Source organism: Choloepus didactylus, chromosome 18 (assembly GCF_015220235.1).
Source record: "Choloepus didactylus isolate mChoDid1 chromosome 18, mChoDid1.pri, whole genome shotgun sequence".
Lineage (NCBI taxonomy): Eukaryota > Metazoa > Chordata > Mammalia > Pilosa > Megalonychidae > Choloepus > Choloepus didactylus.
This window is the reverse complement of record NC_051324.1, coordinates 67,598,245-67,621,488: the sequence shown is the minus strand read 5'-3', so window position 1 is coordinate 67,621,488 and position 23,244 is coordinate 67,598,245. Positions and strand designations below refer to the sequence as shown.

At 53.6% G+C, this 23,244-nt stretch overlaps 1 protein-coding gene and 1 pseudogene across 2 annotated transcripts; both read left to right on the top strand.

Annotated features, from left to right (window-relative positions):
• The first annotated feature begins 1,638 nt into the window (after positions 1–1,638).
• CDC42EP4 (CDC42 effector protein 4) lies at positions 1,639–22,098 on the top strand. 2 transcript variants are annotated; one of them, XM_037808623.1, is made up of 2 exons: positions 1,639–1,884; positions 19,130–22,098. In XM_037808623.1, the coding sequence occupies exon 2, from the start codon at positions 19,237–19,239 to the stop codon at positions 20,305–20,307; it is 1,071 nt and encodes a 356-aa protein (XP_037664551.1). In that variant the 5' UTR covers positions 1,639–1,884; positions 19,130–19,236; the 3' UTR covers positions 20,308–22,098. The 2 variants fall into 2 exon arrangements, with proteins under 2 accessions (XP_037664551.1, XP_037664552.1); XM_037808624.1 differs by lacking the exon at positions 1,639–1,884 and adding an exon at positions 2,303–2,882.
• Positions 15,080–17,846, top strand: LOC119513426 (annotated as a pseudogene).
• Positions 22,099–23,244: the final 1,146 nt, after the last annotated feature.

Here is a 23,244-nt window from a genome sequence, read left to right as displayed (position 1 = left end):
CCTGGGGGACACCATCAAGCATGCCAACATTCACATCACTGGAGTCCCAGAAGGACTAACAGGCAAGTGTGTAAAACAACATTTGAAATCTATGCTAATGGGCATCCAGTGTATTAAGATGTAATCTGAGACAATTACATAATAAAGAGGGAGTGACGTAGATACATAAGAGTAGAGAGTTTGTATACTACTGAAACTAGGTTGGTACTAGTTGAACTAGGTTGTTATTAGTTTAAGATGTTAATTGTAATTACCAAAGTAACCACTAATAACTTGGAAGTACAGAGAAAAGAAAAGAAGGGAATCAAACTGGTGCACTACAAAAAGGTAACTAAATACCTCCCCCACCCCCAAAACAAATCAGTAAAAAATTAATTGAGGAACAAAAAACAGACAAGACATACAGAAAACAAATAGCTAGATGGTAGAAGAAATCCTCCCTTTCCAGTTGTTGCCTTAAATGTCGATGGATTAAACTCCCTGTTAAAAGGCAGAGATTGGTAGATTGGCTGGAAAGCATGACCCATCTATATGGTTTCTGCAGGAGACTCACGTTAGGAACAGACACAGAGATTAAAAGTGAAAGGGTGAAAAAAGATATTCCATGCCAAGGGTACTCAAAAGAGAGCCAGTCCACAATTTAAAAAAAAAAGAACAATTAAAGAGACAATGACAATTACATGCAATATGTGATCCTGGATGGGATCTAACAAGGGAGGATAAAAGGCTTAAAGGGACATTATTGGGACACAGGTCAAAATTGGAATATGGACTGTTAGCTTTATAAAAATGTTAAATTTCTTGAACTTGATAACTGCACTTCAAGTGGTTATGTAAGCGAATAAATCCTTGTTCTTAGAAAATGTACATGGCAGTATTACGTGTTCTAGGAGCATGAGGTATAGAATCTACACTCAAGTGTTCAGAAAATGGATTGATAGACCCATAAAAGGATGGGTGGATGGATGGATGGATGGGTGGATGGATAGACAGATACACAGATAGATGGAGTCATACAGCAAACGTGGCAAAAAGTTAAAATTGGTGTATCTGGGTATTGGAGTGGGGGTAGGGGTATGTTGGAGTTACATGGGGTTTGTATTATTTTTGTAACTTCTGTAAATTTCAAAGTATTTGAAAACTAAAAGTTTTTAAAATTTTAAGCCTCCAGGGATTCTTAGGAGGCAAAGGGAAGACAGAGGGATCAAGTACAGGTCCCCCCCTAAACACGTCTTACACCGGTCCCGGGCCGGCCTCCGAGCCGGCTCCTCCGCGCGCCCCTCGGGTTTCCAGTAAGACTCCGGGACGGCATCCACGAACCCACCGGCCCTCTCGCCCCGATCTCCCGTGGGTTCCGGGGCCAGGACTGGTTGGAGGCTCCGGGAAGGAGCGGGAGCGGGAAACGCCGCTAGGGCGGGGACCATTGGCTTCTTGTCGCTGCTTGAAATGGGGAAGAGCCTTGGGAGGGCCTCGCGCCAGGCCGGGCCCCACCCCTCGGAGGACGCGCCCCTGACCCGTGGTGCACCCAGGTAGGGAGCGGGTGCCCGAGCGCAGACAGGCGGCGGGCGGCCCGAGTGCTGGCCGGCTTCCCGGCCCAGGCCGCCCCGCCCGGAGCTCCGAAAGTCCCAGGCTTTCAGATTTGAACGGAGGAGGCCGGAGCGGCGGGGTCGAGGTTCCCAACGGCCATTGGCTGCCGTGGCGCCGTGACATCAGCGCGGAGGGGCGCGGGAGGAGGGCGCGGGAGGAGCCTGGGAGGGGAGTGTCGGAGCGGCTCCCAGCCCTGAAAGCCCGAGAGCCAGAGGGAAACAAACGCCGGCGCTGACATGGGCCGCCACCCCGGGCGCCGCGCGGAGCCCACCGATCGGCGCCGGCCCTGGGACCGAGGTAGGCGACCGGCACCCGCTTCTGGCCGTGACAGCCGTCAGCGCCTTGCCAGGCCTGGGTGGGCTCCCCTTGAGGGGCTCGAGCCCGCGTATTGGGGGGTGGGCGACAGGACTGAAAAATCCAGGATGGGGGGCCGTGGGGCGGGAGGAGAGCGCACAGTTACCCGCCCCCCCGGCCCAGACGCACACAACCGGTCCGCTGTAGCCGTCCGGGGCCCTGGGCGCGTGCGGGCGTCTCGGGCGCCTGGGACCCGGAGTCCCGGACCTTGTGTCCAAGCCGAGTGGGGTTTGGGAAGGAAGGGGTGGCAGCGAACGGGCGCAGCCTCTCCCGAGCTCGATTCCCTCTCCCCAGACCCGGACTCGCCAGTCCGGCCCCGGGCACGGGGGTGGGGGTGGGTGGGTGAGAGGGTAAGGGGGCACCCGGCTTTTAAAAGTCCACCCCCGTGCCCAGGAATGGGGTGTGTGTTGGTGTGAGCAGGAGCACAACAGTCGGCGGCGCGCAGCCTGCGGGCTCCTCGAGGGGGGCGTGTGTGCGCCGAGTTCCCCATGAATAAGAACCGGATTATTCGCCCGTAGTGGCAGAGGCGTGTACACACGCTCTCGCTCGCGTACACACCCTGCGGCACACGCCACCCAGTGCCACCGGGCCGGGGAGAAAGGAAGTGAAGGAGCCGCCTGAACGGACTGGCCGCGGGAACAAATACTCCCCCCGCCCCGGCGCTCGCCCTTCCCTCCCCCGCCGGGCTCCCGCCCCGCCCGCCCGCTCCGAAGACCGGGAGGCCGCGGCCGCGGGAGGACTGGGCTCCTCTCCGCAGGGTGGGGCCCGGCCGAGCTGGGGGCCCCTTCGGAGCGGGGAGGGGGCTCGAGGCGGGCCGCGAGCGGTTGGTTAATGATTTAATCACCCGCTTGGGGCGGTTGGGCCCTGAATCGGCCGCCTCTGGCCCCGATCCCTCCCCGGAGCGCCCTCCGACGGGAGTGCAAAACTGCCCCCTGCCTCGGGTGAGTCCCCACGAGCTCCCCTGCCCGCCGGGGGTCCGGGCTGGAGAGGGCTGAGGCTGGGCTGGCTTCCTGGTAGAGGACTGAACACGGAGTGTGTGTGAGAGAGAGGGTGGGGGGGAGAGACGGGGGAGGGGCACTCGCTGCTAACTCAAACCAGGTTCCTTGTGTTTGCCTGATGAAATCCAGCGGCTTTGGAAGTTTTCTTTTTCTCCCTGGGAGAGTGGAGGAGCAACACAATGCTTTTTCTTTTTTTGCTGTCTTGGAGCACCCCACCCCCCACCCCGTCCCCCCAGCCCTCCACCCCTTGCAATCTGACCGGCTCCCACGACCTAGGTCCACAGTGCTGGTTCTTTGCCTCTGCAAGTTCAATGGGGAAACGGTCCTTGGGGGGGTCCCTGTGACCTGAAGCCCCCTCCTTCTCTCTAGAGGGTGAGTCTCCCTTGCCCCTATGCCCCGCCCCCCACAGCCATCTGGACCAGAGAAAGGTCTCCCCCTCCAGCCACCCTGGGATAGCGGGTGAGGGGCCCAGCTGGAGGAGGGCCGCCTGCACTGCAACTTCTTTGCCCTGTCTGGGTTTCTAGTAACTCCCCATCCGCCCCCTCCCCCCTTATGGAACTGGATGGAGGAGGGGACCACCAGTAGGATGGACTGAATTTTAAGAGAACAAAGAGCAGGGCACAAAGAAGGGGGAGTGGAGCTGTGGATTTCCCTCAGAAATGGGGAGTTGGCTGGACCAGGGCCAGGCCTCCAGGCGCCCAGGACTGTGGAAGCCACAATGGGGCAGCCATAATGGGGCAGCCACCCGGATCTTAGGATCTCTTAAAGCTTCATCCCGCAGGGTGGCCGAGACCCTCCTGGGGGTGGGGGTGGGGGGTGCTGGTGCTATCTGGCTCCCAGATCTCACCAGCTGCCCTGTGTGAGATGCTCGTGTGACTGACCCATGGGCCCAGCTTATCTCCTCCAAACTTGGACTTTACCCCTCCACTCCTTGAGAACAGCTGCCGCTTCCCACCAAGGTGGTTCGTGAGCCTTGGGAGATACCTGAGTTGGAGACCCCTAAGGAGATGGGAGGGGCCTACTCCCAAGAGGTGGCAATTTGGAGGCGAGTCCACCCCTCTGATACCCACCCCCACCCCACCCCGAGTTTACAGGGCCCTGCTCACTGATGGCTGAGTGCTCCCTTGTGCTTCTGAGCTCAGGGTTCTTCCTGGATATTTCTTCCATTTTCTGGGGTTTCCCCACTTCTCTCTCGACTGCTCTTTCCCCCCTGCCCCAACATCTCCATTTCTCACATACACCCACCACTAGTGTTCATCCTATTCCAGTGTGTGTCCCCAGCCTACTTCTGACCCGACAGGGAGCCCCAAGCAAACTAGGATCTCATCTATAGAACAGGCAAATGCTGGCCTAGGGGAGGGATCTTAGGTCCTTCTCTGTAAGTCAGGAGCTTTTCTGGAAGGGCCCCAGGTTGGCTGTGGTTCAGGGCTTCTGCTGCTCTCCACCTTTGGAGGGGCTGAGTGATTTCGGTGGCCAGAACAGGCTGTGCCCAGATGTGGCAGGAAAGGTGTTGTGTGTTGGCCCTGGCATTTTCTCCTCCCTTCCCTCCTGCTCCCTGTCTCCCTCTCCCTCCTTGTCTTGTTTGGATGGGTTGGGGGTAGAGGGGCCAGAAGCCAGAGCAGGTCTTCTCTGCCTGGGCATTCTGCAGATTCAGAGGCGCTTGCCCCATGGGAGGAGGACTCTGTCCCTTGGAGGAAATGGGACCTGGGTTGATGCCAGAGATAAGGCTTGGGGCAGAGGAGAGAGGTTGAGCAACCTTTACCTAGAAGCTGGGAGAGCTGGCCTGAGCCTTCTGAACTATGAACTAGAAACTTCTTCCCAACCTTGGGAAAGGGAACCAAATTCTGGAGCCAGGGAAGACTTTAAGGGGTCATCTGGCAGAGTGTCCCAGATACCTCCGGACAGTACTCCTGGGGTGCTCCAGGGGCGCTGGGCCCGTGCCTGCCTGATCCGGGCCGGGAGCTGGATGGTGGTGCTGGGAGGAGCACGGCTGCATGACCAGACGTGGCCCTTCTTTGCTTGCAGTTCGGTGTGAAGGAAGTTTAGCCATTAGTTTCCCACTCGCTGTGCCCCTGAAGCTGCCGCTTCATGTCCGCCTCACCGAGGAGCCTTGGGCTTCCTTCCAGCTAGCAGACATCAGAGTCTCTCCCGGGCACTGCCAGCTTTCAGTGCTGAGCCCCGTGCCAGGTTGGCAGTGCTGGTATCCAGAGCCCTCTTTTTCCAAGAACGGGGCACTGGTGGTCCTCATCTCAAGCTGAGGAAGGATCTCCCTTTGGGGGCTCAGGCAAGGGTTGTTTGGGGTGTGATCATGAATGAAGGCTTCCACCTCTAAGCCAGCCTGTGAGGCATAGCTCTGGACACCCGGGGTTTCTCCTCGTTCTTTCATTCCAGGGAATGGGGGCGTCTGAAAGCAAAAAGGCAACAGTGCCAGGTCAAGAAAGCTCCCTGAGTGTGCCCTCAGGAGTCACATCTCTGTCCTCAGCCACGGCCGCTCCGGCTGCCATCTTTTGTCCTGTCCATCAGAGTGGCACATGGGGTCCGCCGGGCAGCCCTCCAGCCTCCCTGGGAGGGTCTCGGAGTTCTCCTTGTCCCTGTGCCCATGTAGGCCATGGCACCTGGGATCAGTGTGTTCTTTCAGTAACTGAACTTGTCTGGTGACCCCAGCTTTGGCGGTCCCCAAATGTGACAACAAAGCCAGGCTCTGAGTTTCGACTTCTGTTCTAGCCTCTCCTTCCTCTCTGCCGGGAAAGCCTCCTTCCCTGGCTTCTCACTCGGTGCAAAGGTTCTCCATTCCTAAGAATGTTGCTTTTGGCCCTGAAGCTTCAGGAAAGGGAGCAGGGTTAGGAAGCCTGGGAGAGTACAGAAGGGACCCCCTCAGGGCTTCAGTACAACTCATGGGCCCCTCTAATAAGAATCTGGGTAGGAGCCAAAGGACCATGTTATGTTTTGTTGGGGGTTGATCATGCTGAGGTTTTTTGTGCATTGTTTGTTGCTGGCTGCACCCAGGATCCCCCAAATTCCTGAGTTATCTCTCACCCTCCTCTTGGGAAAGAATGGGGGGAATTTCTCTTTTCCTGTCTCCACCCTCATCCATCCCTATCAAACCGAAATCAGAAAGCTCCAAGTCCTCTCTGACAGAAGCCAGGCTACTCCCTCCTGCATCCCTAAGGGGTAGAAGGTCGAGAAGGGAGGAGGGATTCTGGAAGTTAGATCAGGAAAGAAACTGGGTCTCGGAGCTGCTTCACCCCACTGCCAGTAGGATCTGGGGGGGGGGGGGCAGAATCCATGCCTGGGCTTCAGCAGCTTGGAGGTAGCAGTTAATTCTGGGGACTCCCAGGATTTTGACAGTGTTCAGCCCATGCCTCACCCCGGAGCTTTCAGATTAGGTGTCCTCTGACAATCCTGGGGGTGTATGTCCCAGGCTAATAGTGTGTCCTCTTTGAACTTTGGGGAGTGACAGTGGCCAGGGTGTCACGGGGGATGGTGGAAGTCCCCCTATCTCTGTAGACATGGGGCACATGCTGAGAGATAAGCACTTGGCAGCTTCATCTTCAGGGCAGACATGCACAAGGTGCAAATATTTGTTTAAGCATCACGATAATGCCAGAAGGTGCATCATGTTATCAACTCCCTTTCAAAGCAAATGAGGAAACTGAGGCACAAGTAACTTGTCCATTGGGGCCAAATCAGCTTGGGACCCAGGAAGTCTGGCTCCAGAGCCTGTGCTCTTCACCCCCACCCCCTGGCAAAGCTCGGGCAGGCTGCCCTCTCTGGAGGGAGTCCAGGTGCTCCGGGACCCCTCTGGAGACCCTGGGGTGCCTTTCACTCCCCACTCCCCAGCCAGAGCAGAACACTGGGCTTTTAGGAGAAGCAAAGTGAAACAAAACAAAGCTTGGTGGATCTGGTTTCAAGCCCAGCTGCTTCCTTCTGAGACCCGGGGGCAGGAGGGAGTTGTGGGCCCAGGCAGTAGGATCACTCCCAGGTACAGGGGTCCTGTCCTGTGGGGCGCAGTGGGCCCCCCTCCCCCAAGCCTTCCCTCTGTGATGGGAGCTGGGTGCTTGTGTGGGGTGGCGGGCATGGGGAAGTACATGTCTCCAGGAAGGGCTGTGTAAACAAGCGAAGTTGCTGATGTCCTTGCGTCACTGGCTCCTCATGTTGACTCCCAGGTTGTCACTTCCTGTCACTCCCGTGTCTGGGCTCACCCCTTTCTCTTCCCTGCCCCTACTCTGGGCTGTGCTGAGTCCCAGGCAGCAAGGGAAGCTTTCTCCTCCCCACTCCTATTGCTTCACTGGCGTCTGTCCCGCCACCTGCCTCCCCCTGGCCTGCAGGACAGTGGTCTGGGATGAGGAGGGAGGTGGACACAGAGGCCAAGATGAAGGAGCCGAGTGGGGAGAGTGGCCGGGTCCCAGCCCCTGAGGAGCAGGGCTCCCCAATAGGCTAGAGCCTCCCGGGAGCCTGGGTCTGTACTTCCTGGGGCTAATCTGTGCTTTCCCTTGGGAGGTGGCGAGTGGGGCACCCAGACTAGGGCGTCCATGCATCCACAGCCTTCGTTAGAGGCCTGGGCCCAGCAAAGCCTCTGCGCCTCCCGATAGTCCCGTGAAAAAGCTCAGATTTCAGGACTGGGCAGGTTGGGTTCCTCTTTGAGCTGAGTGCACCTACTGTGTAACTTGGGTGAGCCATTCAACCTCTCTAAGCCTGGGTTTTCCTTTTTATCTGCAAGATGGTGATGCTGCTGCTGTGAAGTTGTTGGAAAGAATACATGAGATGAGTTTTCACATACCTGGGACAATGTGTCATCACTTGTAAATTAAAAAGGCGCCCAAATAAAGCATCGAGCACAATGCTTGGTGCAGAGTCAGAGCTCTGTAAACCTGAGTTCTCTCTCCTGTGGCCCAGGATAGTTAATTCATTGGGATGGGGGGAGGGGTCTGCCCCCTAAGGCTGGGTAGGGTCTTGGAGAGCATTTCCCAGAGTGGATTCCTTGGAACAATGGTCAGGATCCACACTGGAAACATTTCAGGGATCTTTTGAATATAAGTCGCTGTTTAAGCTAGCCTGGATTCCCTCTTCTGTATTTTCCAGCAAAAAAGAGGCAATTGTGCAAGCCCGGGGGTATTTTCCTACAACTCATCTTGGCTGAGTTAGTGGTATCATTTTCATATACACGGTAAAGAACTGTGGATTCCTTAAGAAGGTGGAGATAATCCGTAGGAATTAAGTGGAGAGCATGGTGACTGACGGAAATACCTCCAGCACTGCACTGTCTATCGGAATATTAAGTGTGTCACACATGTAACTTTAAATTTTCTGGTAGCCACATTTTAAAAAGTACAAAAGAAAGGTGGAGTAATGTATTTTATTTACCCCAATATATCCAAAAGATTTTCATTTCACCAAATAATCATATAAAATTTTCAGGAGATATTTTCATTATGCTTTTCTCATACCGAGGTGTCAAAATTCAGTGTATATTCAATACCTATAGCACACCTCTCAATTCAGATGCTGAATCTGCCTTAAAAAGTACTTGAATGATACTTGGATTTCCGACATACTACAGTTGAAAAAGTAGATTCGCATACTCAAGTTGTTGCAGACATACATGAAAATTTTCCAATAACTGAATCAAGTGTCAGCTTTTAAATTGAAAATGATTAAAATTAAGTAAAATTTAAAATTCAAGTCCTCAGTCACACTAGCCACATTATTCAAGGGCTCCATAGCCCTTTGGAGCTAGTGGCCACCGTACTGGGTGAACCAAGTTTAGAAGGTCACTGTCAAGGTCAGGAACAGAGATGTTTCATATCAACATTGTGTTGGAAGTTGTAGCAGAAATAACAAGATAAGAATGAGGAATGGAGGAGGCAAAATTTTTAGTAGTTGCAGATGGGCTTGTCTACTTGCAAAACCCCAAATATTCAATCATAACATTGATTAAAGTGTTTAAAGGAGTTTGATAGGGTGACCATTAAATACATGGTCAGATTTTTTAAATCTGTAGCTTTCCCATATGCCAACTATTGCCAATCAAGAAACATAGGTGTGTAAAAGGGGGAAGGTGCAAAGCTCATTATCAGCAAGAAGTGTGTAAGACTTGTAGGAGGAAAAAACACAAAGTGTAATGGAGGATGCCTGAAAGAATTGAATAAGTGGATGTGAAGACAATGTTGGGTCAATTCTTCCCATATTAGTGTATTGTTTTATTTTAATTCTATTGTAATCCCACCAGGATTTCTTTTGGAACCTAATAAAATATTTCTAAAGTCTGTTTGAATGACTAAAATGTAAGAAAAGCCAAATTTTAGGGGAAAAAAAGTTAAAGGAAAGGTATTACCCTACCAGATACTAAAAAAATAGTATACTTTTTAATTGTGTGGACCTGGTTTAGAGAGAAACAGATCAATAGACAGAAAAGGAAGTCTGGAAATAGACCTATAGATGGGTGGTATCTATATATAAAGAATTTAGTGTATGATAAAGTTAGCATTTAATGCTTTATTCATATTTTATAACAATAAATTTGATAAGGAATTAGTAACTATAATTACTTTATAGTCATATTTTTATTTTCTGTTTTAAGCAACCCATGATTTCATAAGCCACAGGTATCTAGTTTGGTGGATTTCCTTCTAGTATTATTTTCTATGAATAGTTTTTGATTATTACATTATCAGGTAGTTTTTGAAGAAGGGATATTTTCATAAACTTGGGAATGGGTAAGGACTTTCCTTCAGGATATTAAAGCCAGAAACAGACAGATTTGACCACGTAAAAATTAATAAGCACTCCGTGGAAAAGAAAACTAAAATTCCCCACACTGTAAACAGGCAGAGGGCAAATTTGCAGGAATATTTCCAAACATGGCAGTCAAAAATGTAAATAGCTTTAATAGTTAAAGAAATCATATAAATCCATTGGAAAAGGTGAAACACCCCTCTCCCCAACAGAAAATTAGGCAAAAGGCTTCAACAAGCAGTTCCCAAAGGAAGGTAAACAGATGCTAATAATAGATTTTCAAAATTAGAATCAAAGAAATGCAAATTATGAGTTTGTGGTGGTGGGGTGGTCATTTTGTGCTTTTGTTGTTTTCAGTTCAACTAAAGATATGCCCCGTGTCGGAGGCCACCATCTTATGCTGGTGGAACTGTAAACTGGTAAAACCTTTCTTGAAAACAAGTTCACAGCAGGAAACAAAAGTGATTTTACTCACTTAAAAGAATGTGTTCTCCAGAAATGGTTGAGGTTATATGCGCCGATTTAGCTGAAAGGATTTTTGTTACCGTCTCAGTCAAAGACTGAAAACATTTTAGCACTCATCGGTGGCAAACTGGATGAAAAATTGGAATATTAGGATGTAATCTAAGATAATGTAGTGGTATTTATTAACTTGTGAATATTTTCACCCAAATGTGAACAACAGTTGGCTTTATTGGTCTATCTCCAATGTAGAGTCATGCTTGGAGAAGGGGGGAAATTCTAAATCATTGCTACCCAATAGAACTATAATGCAAACTCCATATGTCATGTATTTTTTCTAATAGCTGTATTTTTAAAAATAAAAAGTAATAGGTGACGCTCATATATTTTCTTTAACCCAATCTATCCAAAATCTTACCATTTCAACCTGTCATCATGTAAGAATATTCATGAGATAGTTTATGTTCTTTTAGAAATCCAGTGTGCATTTTACACTTAACAGCACCTCTCAGTTTGAACTCTCCCCATTTCAAGTGTTCAAGACCGGGGCTGCCAGATGGGAGAGAATAGGTGTAAGTTACATAATAATCCAGAGAGGCTGCAGGAAAGTGGAAGTCTCTGAGCGGTTCTGGTGTGGACCGTTTCTTCCTTGTCTAGCTCACAAGAGCCCAGCTCTGGAAAGTCTCCCGTCTTGACTACCTGGGGCTGGTTCACCCCATCCCCCAAAGCGAGGACGCCTCAGGAATGTGCACTGGGTGCTTGAAGCTGTGGAAATCATGCAGTGAAATCTGGGGCCTCGCTCGCTTTCCCTTCCTCCCAGGAAGAGGCTGCCAGAGCAGAGGATGTTTATCTCCAGGAAATGGGATCCGCCCCCGCCCCCGCCCCCGTGTGGCTGGACAGTGACACCCTGGGGCCAGTGAGCCTGGTCCCCACTGGCCGGCAGGGAGGGGGGACGGGGCAGGCACAGGGCACCCAGCCTGGCAGGGTTTAGGAGAGGGGCCGGGTCAGGGTTCGGGCTTCCTTCTTAGGAGCTGGAACTACAGAGGAACAGAAGGTTGAGATGGGAGGCGTGGGAAATAGACTCAGGGGGCTGGGCTGGGACCCACCCCCCCCCCAAGGACACCAGGGGGTCCTATTTTGCTGCAAGGGTGGTCCTCCCACCTCTCACCTTGCAGGGATTTGGAAGGTTGGTGGGTTCCTCAGCAGGAAGTGGGAATGGGATCCTGTGTAAGGAGCTGACTTCGAAAGCAGCCACCCCCGGGGGCAGAGTTCTAATGGGAGAGTCAATTAAGTCAATTAAGTGAGTTGTGGTTCCAAGTGCCTTAGACAGCCCCCCTACTCCCCTCACTTCCTGCACATGTCCTCAGCCGGGGGCATCTGCTTACACCAGGCAACAGCGCCTCTCAGGAATCCGTGGGTTCAGCCACGGCAGAAATGGGCTCAAATCACCGTTTAGAGTGAGCAACAGAATGCACCTTCTCTGAGCCTCAGTTTCTTTTTCTGTAAAATGGGGCCAATGATGACATCCTCCTGGCAGAGTGGCTAGGAGGTCCAGAGGTGTAAATTTATGTGGTTCCCAGTGCTGTGCTGGCATGCAGCAGGCACCCAGGAAATAGGAACTGTTGACAGGATCCCCCCTCCCGCTCCTCCTTTTCTCCTCTCCCTTGCAGCAGACAGTCTGGCTGAGCTGGGGCTCTAGAAGCTGCAGAAGCGAAACCTCCACCTGCTCAGGATGTCTCCGATAGGGTCCCACCATGAGGTGGGAGGCTGGCCTCCAGCTCTGAGCTTTGGTGACACTGGAAATAGGCCAGTCTCCAGAGGGGTGGGAGTGATTGTTATCCTTCATCTCCTGCTCAGCTGAGGAGGCTCAGGCATCAGGAAGCAGCTGTTGGGGAGCCAAATCTTTTTTTGGGGTGGTGGGGGTGGGGGAGTTGTTCTACTCTCCCAGTTTCTCTTGCTAAGAGGTTGTCATAGATTGCCCACTTTTTCCTCCTAGGCAGCTTAGAATAAAACCAAGACCTAACAAACATGCCCCAGCTTGGGTTGTTTTCAGAGGAGGGAGGGAAAGAAAATGGGCATCGGTGAGAGATTTCTAGAAGCAAGAAACATATAAGGGTGTGGATCAGCTCCCAGTGTCTCGTACTGGCCTATATAGCGGCTAAGCCCTGAGAACACATAATTTTAAGCTGGTACTGAAGTTAAAGCCTTTTTCTTAAGCCTTTGATGCTTTTGTTTTTTTTGTTTGTTTGTTTGTTTGTTTAATTATTGAATTAGCATTACCACATTAAAGGAAACCTAACAAAAAAATAAAAAGCCTGTTTTCTTTCAAGCCTAACATAACTCCCTAATTTTTCTGTGGGCCCTTTCAGTCTTTATACACGAATGAATGTGTGTAGAGTTGTAATCCCTATGTGTGAACAAGTTTATATTCTCCTTTTTTGCCTACACTTGATGCTATTTGGTTTTCTGTGTTACCGCATGGCCTTCCCATTGACCACCTGGCACAACTGCATGATAATCTATTGTGTTAATGGCTCATAATTTCTTAAGCATTCCCTTAAGGAATTTTTTTTTTTTTTTGCTATTATAAACAAGGCTGCAATGAATATCTGTTTATGTGACTTTCCCCTTTCCTTCTGAAATAGTTCCATGGGGTAAGCTTCCAGACCTGGAGGTCACTGAAGTAAACTTGTTTTAATGCCATTATTTGAAGAAACTGCCACAGTTTGAGGTGCTCCAAGACCACCCAGTCCTGGGGCCATTTTGACGCTGAGCAGCTTGGGGGCCTGGGTTTTGTATGTCTCTCCCTGCCTGGTGCTTGGTGGAAAGTGTGTCCCTTCTCGCTACCCAGGTGGTTCCCCTTTCCTAATTCTTGATGGGCAAGATGGGAAAAGACCCGAGAAGGTCTAGCCTCGTGCTGGGCAATGAGTGAAGTCAGGGGTTATCGGGGAAAGACCTTTAGATTGGAAGCAAGGTGACCTGGGCTCCAGTGCCACCAGGAGCACTCACCAGCTCCATGACCTTCGGTGGATCACCTCCCCCTGCCCAACAGCTGAAGAAGGTCACTGGGTGAGATCATCTCCTGGGTGCCCTCCCTCTCTAAGTCCTGGGCATCTCTAAAGTCGCCAGCCTCAGGGATGTCCCAGGGGAGACACGTGATGCTGGGGGGTGGGGTGGGAGGTGGCTGTATTTTAGCTCCCCCAGGGATGCACAAGAAAATTCACTAGGGTGTGAGAAGAAAACACCAGACCTTCTTTTTATGTTGATTTTTTTAAAAAAGAAGGAAAACTAAGACTTATTATTACACGGATTGACAATAGACATATATAACTTAAAAGATATGTATATATATATATATATATATATGGAAATTACATACTCAATGTTTTTATGGGATGGAACCTATACTTTTTTGGTAGTGCATCCCCATTTCAGTGGATAGAGCCCTGGTGTGGGAATTAAGATTTGGCTTCAATCCATGACCTCGGGCAAGTCCCTCGATTTAGTCTCTCCATTTCTGAAAGTGTGGTCCCACCACACCCATGTATTTTAAGGAGATATTTGACACAGATATGTAAGTGGCACCGGAGTCATCACGATGGTATTTCATCTTCCCATCCTGGGCTTTTTTTTTTGGTTGCTCAGGCTCAGCTTATTTTAAGACAGTCTTCTTAACCTCTTGTGCAAGCAGCACACTTCAAATGTGAGGGCTTTTGACAGTGCACATGAAGGAACTCAAAGATTCCCAGTAGTACTCAAGTCAGCTGAAATCATACAGCCCCCAAGGAAGCTCCTTCTAGAACATGCTACAATGTGTATCAAAGCATCCTCTGTTCTCTCCCCCCGTCCCACTGTTTGAATGAAACAGTTTTCCGCCTTCACGGGGCCTCCTTATCTGGGCAGGATAAGGCTGGTGAGTGTTCCAGAAAGCACAGGATCTTTCTCTGATGACAAAAGCCAGAGCTGCTCACTCTTCCAGGTCTGTGTTGCACTTTCTTATGCAACCCCCTTAGTTTATAATTCCATCCAATAAGCATCTCCTCCTGGCGAAGATGAGTTGGGACTAGCAGTGGAATGGTGGGATGTTGGCCATGCTCCTGTGAGAGAGGTCCATGCCCTCCCCCGTCCCCTGGGTGGGACCCAACGCTGGAAAAAAACTCCTAGGGCTCAAAGCAGCCCGTGGAAGGCTCGGAGTCTGGTTTGTTTCTGCCTTTCACCCCCTGCCCTCATCCAGACCCTCAGCAACTCCCGGAGTCTACCGCAAACCATGCCCTGATCGTGTCCCCTCCATCCATCACCCAATACTGCCCGCCAACCTCGCTGCCCTGACCCCCCGCAGCAGCCCCCTGTCCGAATCCCAGCGTCCCCTCCTGCCTGCCCCCATGCTGCAGCCACGGGGCGCTTGAGTCACTGGCCCACTCACCCGCCTCCACTGGCTTCCTGGGAGCCCACACCTTATCGTAGACCCACAGGGAGGGCCCTGTGGGATCTGGGCCCCAGCACGCAGACTTTGGTTCCATTCCCCAAATGCCAGCAGCATGTGCCTCCTCTGGGCCTTTGCAAGTGCTGTTCCCTCTGCCTGTCCTGTTCTTTACCTGCCTGGTTCCTCCACAGCACGGAGTTCTCGGCTCACAGTGCCCCTTCCTCCGAAGCGCCTTCCCCAGCCCCCTGACCTCCCACCTGCGCTTGCATCACCCCATTTCCCTCACATAATACAGACTCAAGATAATGTTATATTCACATGTTTATACCTCCCACTCCACACACACACTCTATACGTGTGCCCGCTGGGAAGGCACGGGCCTGTCGATCTTGCTGCTCATTGCTCTGTCTTCACGCCTAGAAGACTCCATGAGAATTGGCAGCTATGCAGTAGGTCACTGAATGAATGAATGAATGAATGAATGAATGAATGAAATGAAGTTTCTTATAGCTGATCTGAGTCACAAATGAAATCACGATGCACCGAAGCCCAACCATGTCTCCTGGGGCTGGTGCCGGCCAGCTGGATTGTTGGAACAGTCTGGAAAGACAGTGCAGGGGTGGCCGCCATGTGTGTGCCCTCCCTGTGCCGGGTGAGCCTCGGGTCAGCTGCAGAGTGGGAGGCCTGCCGGCTGCCCCAGGAGGACCCAGGCTTGGCTCCTGCCTTGGCCGGGGCTGCTGGGGACAGGCCACAGCCTGGCATTAGGAGTGTATTGGTCCAGCCTGTCCCTCTGTCTGTCTAGGCACGGCCGGGGTGGCTGATCTGGAAGGGCAGTGTTCTGGTGCAGGCAGGGGAAATGGGTCCCAGGAGCCGAGGGTGTGGTGAGCAGCCGTTCAGGGCGTCTGCTCCAAAGGAATGTTCTGTGGTCCCTGGAGCCGAGGGTTGGAGGAATCTGGCCCACCGCAGGCTCAGAGGAATCAGGGAGAACTTGGGAGCTGCTCCCTGGTTTTCCCTCACTCTGCCACGGAAGCGGGATGTGGCTCCTGGGATGGGGCAGGTTGCCCGGCTCAAGGCAGGCTGTGGGGAGTGACCACCCCATTGTTGGGCAGCTCATTTTAGCTACTTCCCTAGAGCTGAGTCACTTAGCAACACCCTGTCCCACAGCCCTGCCTCCCTTTGGCACGATCCTCTTCCGGGGCGGGCCCTTGGGGCCTCCTGAGCTGCTGCTGCCACAGGGCAGCCCAGGCCTCTGGCTGGAGCAAGAGTCCCCTTTTGCTTGCAGCTGAATGCCATGTCCGTCTTCTCACCCCCAAATCATTACCTGCCAGAAGCTTAGAGGAACCCACCTGATGTCTCCCAGGGGCTGTGACCACCCTATGGGTGTGGGTTTCCCGTGGCCCTCCACCCTGCCTGGACCCATGGCTGCCTTTCTGGGGTGTCAGGCCGGGTGGCTCTCCTGGGGGTTCCTGGGTGGGCCCAGGATGGGTGTGCATGAACGTGGTAATGCCACACATAGATGTTAAATAAGCTTCCCTGCTATCCCCTTATCCTCCTCAACAGCCCTCCCCATGAGGATATGCTAGAAGGAGGGGTTAATGGGATACTGGGGTGCCCTCCACTCTGTAGCCTTATTGTCCAAAATGCCCAGTCCCCTGGATGGCCCCGGGGGATCTGCACGGCCCCTGTGGTGTCCTTGGCACCCGGGCCTATGGCTACCCTTTCTGTTCTCTCTACAGAGCACTGAGGATCAGGGGATCACAGCACTTGCTTCCTGGGTCTGGGGATTCCTTTTGTTACAGTGAAACCCTTATGCGACTTGACTGTGTTCCCACAGAGTTTGCACCCTTTGCCTCCCAACCCCCATTTTGTTTGTTTATCTGGTGACGAGCACATGCTGTAGTTTAATGTGTGTGTCCTCACTTCAGGACCAGGATTCTCACCATGGGGCAATTTTGTCCCCCATCTTTGATTTGTCCCCCATTTTTTATTGTTGCAGAGTGGGGGTTGGGGGGACTTGTTACCAGCATATCGTAGGTAGAGATCAGGGGTGCAGCTGAGCAAACAGCTATGCACGGGATGACCCCCCACAGCGCCGAACTACCTGGCTCAAGGTTTGCTCAAGGTGTCAGCCATGTCTGACCCATCCCAGCAGGTCGTCACAAGGCCTGCCGGGAGGGTCCTCAGCTACCCGCTGCAGATTCTTGGTGTTCATGGCAGTACGCCCGCTGGGGTGTGGGGAGAGTGGGCTGGGGGAAGTTTGTCAAATTAGGTGGCAGCAGCTGAGTGTTGAATGAGAGCGAGGGGAACAGACTAGAGGGCACACAGAGGACAGGCTGGGCACCCCAGAGCAGCGTGGGGATGCATCAAGCAAGAAGAGTCCCTGGGCATAAGAAGACAGGAGGTGCGAGAAGGGGCCAGCCTTCAAGCCACAGCGATGCAAGATGGCAGCCACCACGGGCTCGGACAATTTATGAAAATGGAATATGCAGCCAGAAAACAGAGTGTGGACCTCAATACCCAGAAGCACCCTCCTTTGTAAGATTGGTAACAAAAGTGAGGATGAATGGAGTCAATAGCTGGAATGGAATGGTGGACCAGAAATGGCAGAATTCGTAGCGCATCGAAGTTGTCCTGCAAGAGCTCCAGTGCCTCGTGATGTCTAAAGAAAATAGGAAACCCCCTCAGCCGCCTGAAGGACAGTGTTACAGCAATTAATCAAAAAGAAAAACCACAGGCTTTCCCCACCACCCCCATTCGATTTAAGCAGTCTGCATTTTCCACAGTTGTAAATTTTCTAGAAACATTTGAAAAGGAAGAAGGAGAAGAAAGGCAGAAGGGGAGAAACTGAGGAATGAGTGAGGATAGCAGGGAGTGCCGAGCTTTCAACTGGTGTTTGAAGACCAAGTATGTATTGCGCAGTGCTAGACGGGAATCAGTGGTGCATAGGCCCTTAGAACCTTCTGGAAGCTCCAAGTCCAGTGGGAAGTAGTCCAATCAGCAGGGTTAGAATGTTGTAAAATATGCCAGGAGAGGGGACGCTGAAAGTGCTGTGGGGCAGCAGGGGCCCTCCGCCTGGCATGGGGGTAAGGAAGGTTTCCCAGGAGAAGCCGTGCGCCAGCCAGGCCCTGGAGGATGAATTTGGGTTAGCTGGTGACAGGCGTTCGAGCAGGGAACTGCATGTCCAGCTCAGGGGCTGGAGCCGAGGGCAAGGGGTGACGAGTGGCGAGGGACGGGCTGAAGGGGGAGCAGGACTGACCGCTAGATCAAGGAGTTTGCACCGGGAAAGCACTGAGCACAGGTTTTGTTTTAGCTGAAAGGTGAAGGGTGGGAGGGGGAGGGACAATGGGGGAGGCAGGGAGACCTGTCAGGCACCAAGGATGTGCTGGCCTCTCTTGCGGCAGCGCCCGTGGGGTAGAGAGCAGCCTTGGGTGGCAGCCACTGGCTGTGCGTGCGCTTTGCATTGGGAGCGTGGGCCTGGAATGAGGCGTCGCTGAGAATTGCACAGTTGGCAGGGGTTGGGGGAGAGGCAGGGACCTGGTGGCCAGGAGCACCACTCACCCACCAGACTTTGTTACATCCCTCTACTTGCCTCTCCCCACCCTGCTGTGCTAGGCTTGGCATTTGGGACAAGTCCCTCTGGGGGGAAGGTGGCTGCCTTAGCCCCAACACTGAACTTGAACTTGGCCCTTGCCAGGAGTTGTGTGAGTGGTACCTCCAGCCTTGGTTGCTTCTGCTCTTGGCTCTTCCTCTGCTGTTCTTTGGACTTGCAGTTAATCGCCCAGGGGTCTGCAGATCCAGGGATATAGTCCCTCCCTCCCTCCGACCCTAATGATTAAAGAAACTGGGAGCGAGTTTCCCAGCCTTGATCTCCCTGTGAGACATCGGGCGGATCCACAGCAAAGAGCTTGGGGCCCCACGATGGCGACGTCGCAGGCAGGATCTTCATTTGTGGAACACCAGGCAAGGGCTGGAGGGCCGGGGATCTGGTTCTGTGGGTACCAGCAGCTCCACCCCAATTCTGATTCAGAAACAGGTGCCAGGCCATTGTTCCCTTGGGGCTGCCTGCCACCTGCCAGTCCTGTCCTCTCCCCTCCCTCCTCTCTACGGACTGTGACTCAGGTTGAGTTGTCCACCAACTTCACAGAGATTTAGGTTAGACAGCAGGAAGAACTTACAGCATGTCTCCAGACTGGCTGCTCAAAGGGGTCAAGTCATAGACTCTGTCTTTCCTGGACTTCTGCGTGGAACGTCCGGGCGTCACATCCCTAATGTGGTTGGGCTTGTTCTAGCAGCATCCTGCTTTGGGAGGGCAGGGCAGACATTGTCCTTTAGAGGAAAGATTCTATCTCTCTCAAGTTTCAGAGAAAGTGTGTCAGTGGCTACTTGAACTCTAACCAGATTTGCAAAAATCACTGCCCTAACCTGGGAGCATATCAATGAAGAAACAGGCAGGGTTATGAAATGGATTGCTGACTTGGTTTCATTCTGGTGGAGAGCTGGGGGTCATGTGAGCTGGCGTGCTGTGTGTCCAGCCTGTGTTAACCCTTTGCCTTCTGTTCTCTGCTTGCAGCCCTTTGAACTCTCCCTCGTCACTCCTACCAGCTCCTGGACGTCCGATCGGCCCCCAGCCCTGTCTGCATCCGCTGGAGGGCCCATCCCTCCCAACCCACCCCCAAGATGCCCATCCTCAAGCAACTAGTGTCCAGCTCGGTGCACTCCAAACGCCGTTCCCGCGTGGACCTCACGGCTGAAATGATCAGCGCCCCGCTGGGCGATTTCCGCCACACCATGCACGTGGGCCGGGCCGGAGACGCCTTCGGGGACACCTCCTTCCTCAACAGCAAGGTCGGCGAGCTGGACGGCGAGTCCCTGGACGAGCGGGCCTCCACCTCGACTTCCAAACGCAGCCTCCTGTCCCGGAAGTTCCGGGGCAGCAAGCGGTCACAGTCGGTGACGAGGAGTGACCGGGAGCAGAGGGACATGCTGGGCTCCCTGCGGGACTCGGCCCTCTTTGTCAAGAACGCCATGTCCCTGCCCCAGCTCAATGAGAAGGAGGCGGCGGAGAAGAGCCCCAGCAAGCTGCCCAAGAGCCTGTCGTCTAGCCCCGTGAAGAAGGCCAGCAGCGGGGAGGGCGCCGAGGATGAGGGGGGCGGAGGAGAGGCAGTGGCCCGCCGGAATGGGGCAGGGGCTCCCTACTCCCCCGACCCGCTCCTCGACGAGCAGGCTTTTGGGGACCTGACGGATCTGCCCGTCGTGCCCAAAGCCAGCCACGGGCTGAAGCACGCCGAGTCCGTGATGTCCTTCCACATTGACCTGGGGCCCTCCATGCTGGGCGACGTCCTCAGCATCATGGACAAGGATGAGTGGGGACCGGACGAAGAGGAGGTGGGCAGTTGCCATGGCGATGAGGACACCAGCCGGCCTGCCTGGGCGCCTCTTCCTGCCACAGTGGCCCCTCTCCGGGCCGGGCAGGAAGGCAAGGCCGGCCCTGGCGTGGCCCCGCTACCCTCCCACACGCTGGAGGACGAGGGGTGGGCGGCGGCGGCCCCCAGCCCCGGCTCAGCCCGCAGCCTGGGCAGCCACACCACGCGGGACAGCAGCTCCCTCTCCAGCTACACCTCGGGCGTCCTGGAGGAGCGCAGCCCTGCCTTCCGGGGTCCAGAGAGGGCCGTGTCCGCTGTCACGCGGCAGCCCGACAAGGAGTTCTCCTTCATGGACGAGGAGGAAGAAGATGAGATCCGGGTGTGAGGCGGCAGGAGGCGGTGGCTCCGAGGTCCTGGCTTGTTCTGCTCCCTGCCCCAACCCTTTCCAGGACTTTCCTCCTTGCTGGGCCATGGCAGCCACAAACCCCGGACCTCAGGAAGAGGGGACGCTGGCCGTGGAGGACTCTGGGAGCTGGCGTGGGGGGCGATTTGTTGCGTGACTTCACTGCCTGCCTCACCCTCCCTGGCTGAGTAGGACCTGGGCCGTGCACACGGCCGGACTCAGCTTCCCTCTCTCAGCCCCCCTTTCCTTCCCGCTGCCCTCCAGTTGATGCCGGATGTCACGCTGCATCCCTGCCAGGTGTCGCAATAGCGGCCAGCCCGGACATGGCCTTGGTGCCAGGGCTAAAGGCTCTCAGCAGCCTTCTCTCCTGGAGCCTCTGCTGTGCCTGGTGGCAGCCACACCAAGCCAGGATCTGTGCCATGGAAGAAAGGAGCCTGTGTCCCAGCTGCTCGTCCTGGACCCCCAGCTCCTGCCCCGGAACCCTGGAGCCCCTTGGAGATAAGCGGGGCCGGGCGGCCCACCACAGATGAACACACTAAGCGCAGCCCCTCCCGGGGGCTGGGACCAGGACCATGCAATGGAAAGAGCCCCCCCCCCCCTCGGCTTCTCCAATTTGGGACAAGGAGCCCTTCCAGAGGGACGCTCGGGAAATGGCTGGGCGCTGGCTCGGTCCCCATGGGTGTGTTTGTTCCTTATTGTTATTGTTAAATCCCTATAGAGCAAGATCAGGAACAGTGTTTAATAGGTCTGCCACCAGCAGGAAGAGCAAATCCCTTTAGAAAACCCTTAGGCCAAGTATCCTCCTCTTGGAAATTCCCGGTGGATATTAGCAGGGAGGGCCTGTGGCAGGGACTCCGACGCCACTTCATTTAGTGCTCCCAGGCTTTATTTAGAACTGTGTGGTGTCGGTGTCTGTGCACGTTGCCCCGTACCTGTTAACAGTGAAGGCCAGTGTAGAGAATGTTCCGGAAAATGATTTTAAAAATAATAATAATATATCATTCCCGAGAACGGGGGGCGCTCCCTTTTGACTGGATTGTTCCGTACCCATCCCCTTGCCCCCAACCCCATATTGAGTACTGCCCCCCTCCTTTCCCAGGCCTGGACCCCCTCCCCCACTTCTGAGACAGGGCCCTCGAGGGTAGGGTTGCCAGATTTAGCAACGCAACAAAGCAAAGCAAAACAGGGTGCTGAGTTAAATCTGAACTTCAGATAAATAGTTTTTTAGTATAAGTATGTCCCAAATACCGCATGGGACATGCTTATTATGCTAGACAATTATTTGTTGTTTAACCTGAAATTCAAATCTGACTCAGCAACCTGCAGCCCTACCTGTGGGGATTGAGTGAAAGCTTGGATTTGAGCCCCAGGGTTGACTGACGATTGTTTTTCTGATTGTTTTTCTGACCCGAGGGCAGGCTGACCCACCCCCTGGCGTCTGCATGTGGCTGATGGGGTGGGGGGCGGGGGCAGCAGACAGAACTGAAGGAAACAGGGATTCCCGCCGTGGGATGGTGGGTATAGCTGCTCCAGCCTCCCATTTTTTGCCAGAATCCGACTTAAGAGACACTAACTTAGTTCCTGATCCAAGTGTCTGCTTGGCGCTCCCCTTTCCACAGCAGCTCAGCCCCCAAGGCGGGAAGGACTTGTAAGGGGCTTGGCAGCTCTGCCCAGCTGACCTTGAAACCACCCAGACAATGGTCAGTTGCAGGTTCTAAGCTGTATTTTTTTTTTTTTTTCATGATATTGTTAACACAGAGAGGACACATTAAAAAAGCCCTTTAGTATGTCTGGTGTATGTGTCTTTCTTGGGAGGATAAATTCAGCAAGGGGGTAGGTGGGGGCGAGGATCCAGAGTGGGGGTCCTGGGGCTGCCCTGTCCTGTGGCACTCGGGGGCCCGAGGCAACTTTTCAGCCTCGAGCATCCAGAAGGCCAAGGCCTTATGTGCCCATCTGCCTGGCAAGGCCCTGCAGGGGTCCAGCACTGGGGCTGCTGTGCCAGTTTCCAGGTGGTGCCCTTGGTGTCACCTGCTTTGTGCCTCTTTCTTCTCATCTGCAAAATGGGAATCCTGCTGCTCGTAGCAGGCTGGGGCGCAGACCCAGTGGGGTGCCGTTTGCCAGGTTGGTCTTAAAACAACGGGGGCCATGTCCTCACCAGCCCCCTTGGTGCCAACGTGCATGGGCACTGCCACCCCCAGGACACCACCTGGGTGAGGGTGGGAAAAAGGGTGTCTTGGTTTCCCAGGGCTGCTGTAACAAAGTTACAAACGAGGTAGCTTCAGGAAGCAGAAACACTCTCTTAACAGTACCAGGGCCGGAAGTCCAAATTCCAGGTGTCGGCAGGGCCACGCTCCTTCAGCGACTCGAGGAAGACATCTTCCTTGTCTCCGCCAGCGTCCAGAGGATGGCTGGCTGCCCCCGCTGTTCCTTGGCCCACGGCTGCAGCCCCCTGCCCACAGGCCATCTTCCCTCATGTCTCGGTCTCCTCTCCCCTCCTCAGAGGGACACCATGGCCTCATTTTAACTAGTTCTACCTTCTGTAACCCTATTTCCAAATAGGGTCCTAGTCACAGGTCCTGAGGGCTGGGGCTCTACCCTGTCTTTTTGGGGACCACAAATCAATCCATAACCAGGGTGACTTTCCCCCTGTCCTCCCCTTTTACCATTTGACCCTTGAGAATTCACTCACAAGGGTGTGTTCTCGGGCCATCCTGTGGCTCAGGGAGGCAGACTCAGGACCCGACTTATTAGGTGTGAAAATGAGCTCAGAGAGGCATATGGCTGCCTTCTCCAAATTCTCAAGGGTTTGTACTGCAGTCAAGACGTCACTGATTTCAAAACCCCTGTCTCTCACCGCCCCGCTCGCAGGCATGTCATAGCTTCAGGACCCTGGAGAGCGGGGCTGGGGGATGTGCCTGC

What these genes read in the sequence shown, in the direction of transcription:
- CDC42EP4 (XM_037808623.1), top strand. Translation starts at nt 19,237, where the DNA reads ATGCCCATCCTCAAGCAACTAGTGTCCAGCTCGGTGCACTCCAAACGC.